The sequence below is a fragment of the Corapipo altera genome, unplaced genomic scaffold, assembly GCF_003945725.1.
Source record: "Corapipo altera isolate COAL_440 unplaced genomic scaffold, ASM394572v1 73371, whole genome shotgun sequence".
In the NCBI taxonomy this organism is placed as follows: Eukaryota; Metazoa; Chordata; class Aves; order Passeriformes; family Pipridae; genus Corapipo; species Corapipo altera.
This window is the reverse complement of record NW_020886077.1, coordinates 1-6,245: the sequence shown is the minus strand read 5'-3', so window position 1 is coordinate 6,245 and position 6,245 is coordinate 1. Positions and strand designations below refer to the sequence as shown.

General features: G+C 51.0%; 1 protein-coding gene across 1 annotated transcript; it reads right to left on the bottom strand.

Moving 5' to 3' along the window:
• Positions 1–3,599: 3,599 nt before the first annotated feature.
• Positions 3,600–6,240, bottom strand: LOC113941002 (interferon-induced very large GTPase 1-like; the record flags this gene model as incomplete). Its single annotated transcript, XM_027632157.1, has 1 exon — positions 3,600–6,240. A coding segment is annotated over one exon (2,229 nt), but the record flags the coding sequence as incomplete, so codon positions are not given.
• Between the last annotated feature and the right edge of the window lie 5 nt (positions 6,241–6,245).

Sequence of the window (6,245 nt, the reverse complement as noted above, 5' to 3'; positions counted from 1 at the left end):
GGATTCCAAAATGCTAATTCAACTTTATTTTAGAACAGAAAAAGAGCAGAAACAAAGAGGGAAGAGAGAAAAGTAGGAAAAAAAGTAGGCTGCTTCTCTGGTGGTCTTGTCGCTTCTGAGGAGCAAAGCAGTGGGCAGAGTAACAGAGTGGCAGCAGGTCCCACAGCAGTCCCCCTGTGCCACCCTGGGCACTGCCTTAAATATCCTCACAGTGGCAGACCCTGAGTTCCCATTGTTTAGTTCACCAGGATCCAAGCAAAGTTGGTGTCGTGGGTTGACCCCGGCCGGATTCTAGGCACCCCCTAAAATCTCTAAAAGCTGGGAGAAGTCACAGAGGCAAAACAAAACTCAACGTGGGGATAATACTAAAATTTATTACTAAGAGGATGAGAGCTAAAGAGTGAGAAATAAAACAGTCTTCAAAACACTTCCCCCACCCCCTCTCCTTCCTTCCATATTCTCTCTCCTCCCCCCTCAGCAATGCAGGGATACTCAGAAGGGGATTTCCCAACATAAGTCCCTCAGCTAGCTGCCCCCCACCCCAGTCTGCTGTCTCATGGTTAACTCCTCCGTGGGGTGCAGGGGGGGGTGTCTCTGCACCCTGATGGTTCTTCATGGGCTGCAGTGGGACACCTGCCTCACCATGATCTTCACCACGGGTTACAGGGGAGCCAAAGCTCTGAGTCCTTCCCCTGCTCTATGGGGTCCCTCCCATGGGAATAAGTCCTTAATGGACCTCTCCAACATGGGTCCTCTCCCTCAGGCAGCAGTTCTTCCATTTTTACTGTCTCAAGGGTCACTTCTCCATGGGGTGCAGGGAGGGTCCTCTGCACCGTGATGGTCCTTCATAGGGTGCAGTCCTTCATAGGGTGAGCTATACTGATGTGGATCCCCCACAGGGCCATGAGTCCTACCTAGGAATAACCTGCTCTGATGCGGACTTCTTTCTCCACGAGCCACAGGTCTCCTTGGTCTCCTGGGCCTTCCATGGGGGGTAACGGCCTTCTTCCACGCATCCATCTGCTCCAGCATGGGTTCGGCTGCACCACGGCAGGGCCACCCTGGCCTGTCCTGGCTCAGTTCGGTCGGGGGGAAAAGAGGGGGGCAGTGCCCTCAGGCAGGGCCGCTCTGCAGCCCTGGCCCAGCCTGCGGGGTGTCCTCAAGCCCCTCGGCCCAACCCGGCTCGGCTCCTCAGGCAGCACGGGCTCCAGCACGGGCTGCTCATGGGGAGGGCCCGGGGAAGCTGTGGGGCTGCTTTCCATGGGGCCATGCACCCCGGCCCTGGCTGCCCCTTTGCAGGGGCTGCCACTCGGCTCGGCCGGCATTGCCGAGAGCAGCACGGGCAGCTCGCAGGGCGGGCCCAGGGGGCTGTGGGGCCACACGCCCTGGCCCCAGCCATGGCTGCATCTCTCTGGTCTAGGTGCCGCGCCGCCCAGGCCGAGTCTGCCTCCCCTGCCCGTAGCGGGGGAGGCCCCCCCAGCCGCGTGGAGACTTCAGTCGGCACCCATCTGACTCCAATTTCTTCTGCGCAACCAGCTTGTTCTTAAATATGTTATCACAAAGGTGCTATTATTGGCTCTCCCTGGGCCAGCAGCAGGAAGTCCCTCCTGTAGCCAGCTATCATTGACTTCACTGGGGGGGAAACTTCTAGCAGCTTCTAACATAAGCCACCCTATGTAGCCCCCTCGCTACGAAAAAAAAAAACCAGCCACCTCAACCCATGACAGTTTGCCTGGTACCTGGTACCTGAGTCCATTGGCTGGTTCTCCAGTATCCAAGCAAGATCTGCCTGGTATTCCTTCTTTGGGAGAGGAAGTCCTTGCCATGTACTTGATTGTAGCAACTTTTTATCAAAAGACCATCTTTCTTGATAAAAATAGCTTCACTGTATGCCTCTGACAGCTTACTGGATACCTCCTGTAGCTTTTGCAGGCAGCTCTGCTCCTGAAGCAGCCTGGCCTTTGCAGCAAGGCTTTTTAGCTCCATGCTCAAGGCAAAGGCAAAGCAGATCCTACCTTATATCAGTCCTTTACACAACCTCAGGTCCAACCCTTGCAGAATGGCAGAGCTGCTGCATCCCAGTGTCACTGGAAGGCCCCTAGTCCTAGAATTGGTCAGGTAGGAAAGGACCTTCAAGCTGTTTCTGTTCCTTCCCACAGCAATGTCTGCAAGGAAGGATGTGCCGGACAATCCCCCTGAGGGAGATGCTGGCCAGGGTGGCCTGGCAGAGACATGGAAGGGTGCAGAGAACCATCTCACTGTGCTGGACAAGGAGCTGGGAGCTGCTGGCAGAGGTGAGGGTACCAGGTGAGGGACCCTGCAGTGCCTGATAGCCCAGCCCAGGCCAGAGGCCACCCCCCCTCAGCCCAGTAGCTGCACTGGGACCCCTCTCAGCCCAGTAGCTGCACTGGGACCCCTCTCAGCCCACAGCTGACACCATGGCCAGGGGCACCTGCACTCCCAATCTGACTCCAGTAGCACCCAAATCCACTCCCACCCCCAGGTCTTCCCAGTACCCTCAGCCTCTGCAGCACATGCTCCCCCTGCCCAGCTTTGGTTCCTGTCCTTGGCTCCATGGCTGCTTTCTCAGCTCTGGGGCTGGAGAGAGTTTGGGTTCGTTCCCTTTTGTCCTCCAGTTTCCCAGCTGAGCAGCTCCCGATCAGAGACCCTGGCTGGGATAAACCTTCTCAGCCCTCTGTCCATGGCACACACCAGGCCTGAGTCCCACTGCTACCTCCCTTGTCACCTGCTGAATCTGAAAAATCGGCCCAAAAACTGCTCAGAGACCTTTTTTAATCTTTAAGCAGCAAGGTATTTGTTTATTCAACGTTGGGAGCAAGCCAGCTCACGTGGACAAACTTGCTCAAAGGCTTCACACAAAATCAGCAGTTTTTATACAATTTTTGTATATGATTAACTGTATATTCATGTGATTACAAAATCTATCTATGCATATTAATAACAGGCAGAGTATAGGTGGAGCTCAGGCGGGGCTTGGGGCGGTGCTTCTCTTGGCCCTCAATTTTGGTGGTACATCCATTCTTCCTCCATGGGTCTGGGGGCTAATTCTCATCTTCCTCGGTTTGACCTCCCTTCTCTTCTATTGTTTTTGACCCGCTCACTGAAGTTGGGAGAAGGCCTTGGCTCCCAGCCTGTTTCTTCTATTCAAATGTCTTCTTTATCTTACTGCATCTTAATTTGTTACCTCTAGGCCTATTCTATGTTTCTTTTACCATACTCTTAAGATTTGGTCCAGTAGGTAGAACAGAAGAGTACAGATCATTTGGATATTCATGGCTTGTTAGCAGGCCCAGATTTCTTAGTTAACTCTTTTAGGCCTGGCTCCTGTTTCACTGCCACTCACATTGGTTTCCCTGGAGCTCCTGCTTTGTGGCTTCCTGCTCTATTTACTGTCCCTTCAGATAGTGAGGGCAGTCCTTGACCAGACCCCCTGAACCGAGCAGACCCTCTCCTGCCACATCCCCTCCCCCAGACCCTGGCCCAGGGCCACCCCCCTGTCACTTGCCCCTGTGCACAGCACAGGCACTCAGTCACCCCTAGCTGGGGCTCCCCCGGACAGAAAGGACACAGGGATCAGGCCGGTCCAAACCAGCTCCTTTATTATCAAAGCCTCCAAGGGATTCCACTGAAGCAGCTCATCGACTTGGTGCTTCCTAGTGCTGCCTTTGATCTTCCTCTGGCACTTGGGCTCCACCTTGGCCATGGGACTCATCACCACAAGGAGGGTTTTTGTTTTACTCGAGGACAAATCAGAGGGGAATGTTTATGGCAGGAAAGGAAGAGGATTCTGCTTGATCAGGAAGTGAGGGAGTTTCTGAGTGAGGGCTGGAGTAACGCACCTTATTTCACCCAAATTTGTCAGCAGTTGGATACCATTGTCTTCCTGTGGCTTGACAGCATAAGCATTGAAACAGCATTTTGTGGACGGCCTTGTACTCTGTTCTTCTAAACTGCAAAGCCATGGAGGTTCTTCCTTCCCATCAGCTTGGCCTAACACTTGTCCAGAGCGGCAAGTGCTTTCTGCTTGGTAATTCTCTTCCAGGCCTCAGGGATTTCCCCTTTGCCCAGAAATTCCCCATTGTACAACATCTCTAGATCTCTTCTGAAACGACACACAAACCATTTCCAGTACGCTTGCATGGATGGATCAGGAAGAATGTTCCAACTGGAAGATTTAGAGGCACTTGCAAAGTTGCTAAGACAAATCTCAATGACTAGATGGTCCGTTCCATGCCACTTCCGTCCTGTCAAAAATTCTGGTCTATGGAAGACAAACTGATGGTGCCCATCGTGTCCCCACATGGTGTATGTGCAGACAGCCCCACAAAAGGGACACTGCGCCCAGCACCCTGAAAACTGCTCAGCCAGGATGGTGTGAGGCTGCCTTTCAAAGCAGCTCAGATCAGCAAAAACAAATTTTCCCCTGAGCCAATCCCTCAGGGCAGCCAGTCCTACCTCCATGGCTTTGTTCAATAACTCAATGTCTGTGATCTCCTGATGCTCGATGCACTTCAGGTCACTTCTGGGCAAGTTGATCACCTCTGTCAGTTCCCTACAAAATTCATCCAGCCAGAGAGAGGTTTTGTCCTCTCTGTCATTTCTATCTTTGACCTTTTTGGTTGATGAAGAAACAGCTGACAGGATGCTTCCATAGAGAAGTTCAAGGGAGGAAGCTAAAAACTTCTCCAGCCTCCTGTTCTCATCTAAACAGTAACTCCTAACACATCTCTCAATGTACATCTGAAAAAACTTTTTTGGGTGTTTAAGGTACTGCTTGAAATACTGAAAATTTTCTTGTTGTGCCAGGAATCTCAGGATACAAACCTCCAGATTGGCTCTGTTGCCCTGGAAATCTGGGACTTTCCCTTGCATGTCTCCAGCGATGGCTTTAGCCGTCCCCTCATAGACGGCCCGGTGAAGAGCTGGGACAAGCTTGCAAGAAAGGAAAACAGCAAAAGCTATGACAGAAGTGGCTCCTTGGCAGGAAATCTGGAAACATGTGAAGAAATCTTCTCTTTTGCTGTTCAGGTAGGTGACTGGGTCATTTGCCTTCCGAAACGCTTCGTGCATGGCTTTAAACCTTTCTGCTGCCATTCTGCAGAGGTACACAGATAAATCTATGATGTAATCTTTGTTAACCCTAAATGGGCTGGGGATGGAGTTCACACCTTCCTGTACTTCATGGAGTATTTCATGAATAAAGGTTCGACTGTAATCCATTTTCTTCTGTTCCTTCTTATCAATGTTTGCCCACACACGCTTTATTATGCTGTCTGTGATGTCCTGGAAGTTCATATAATCCTTGGAAACAAAAAATAGGAGGTATGTTTGCCAACACGTTGTGACATATTTCTTCGAGTACAAAGAAAATTCTCTATGTTTGGGAAATGACCTGATCCGTGCATGGAAATCAGGCTCCATAAAATGCTCCAGAAGGACATCTTCTATTTCTGCATCAATATCCACCCGTTCCCGTGGGGGAGCAGCACGGGAGACTTCAGCAATGCACTCAGCCCAGAGAGAAGTAAAGCTGTCTCTCAGTTGTATCTCACTGAGGCTCTTACCTTTTAGAGCCAGAGTCAACTCCCTGCTCTTTCTCAGGAGCTCATCTTCATATTCCAGCGTCTTTGCATCCAGTTTACTTTGGGCCTTCTGCAGTTCAATGAGACTCTCACATTTCTTTCGAGTTTCAAGAAGAAGAGATTCTTTCAGATCTTTCATCTTCAGCTCTGTGCTGCTTTTCCACTGGACCTGCATCTCACAGTCTTTGACTTCCCTGAAATACTTTTCCATGTCTGTCATGATGGCATCACTTGTCTCTTGCACGAGCCCTTCCAGGTGTTCTCTGGTGACTTGCTGCAAGTCTCCATTCTGAATTCTGTTGCCCAGTCTCATTTGTATGTCTGAGATGTGACTCCTCAGCCTCCAGGTCCACTGACTAAAGGCAGTGTCCAGTTTCCTGTACACAGCAATCTCCAGTGAATTCTTGAAGCTGAAAGCAAAGTTCTCATTCAACAAAGCATTCCAGAGGTCACCAATACGAACTTTCAGGCTCGAGAGCCTCAAAATGCTGCCTTGTGACTCCTTCTTGGCAACCTGGAGAATTTTTCTCTTTAATTGCTGGACGTTGTGGCTGTAGGTGGGGTTGGGTGGTGCCATTGGGGGATTTCCTTCCCACAGGTGATCTAAATAGTGAACGTGGGTGTTCACATCAAAGTGGATGA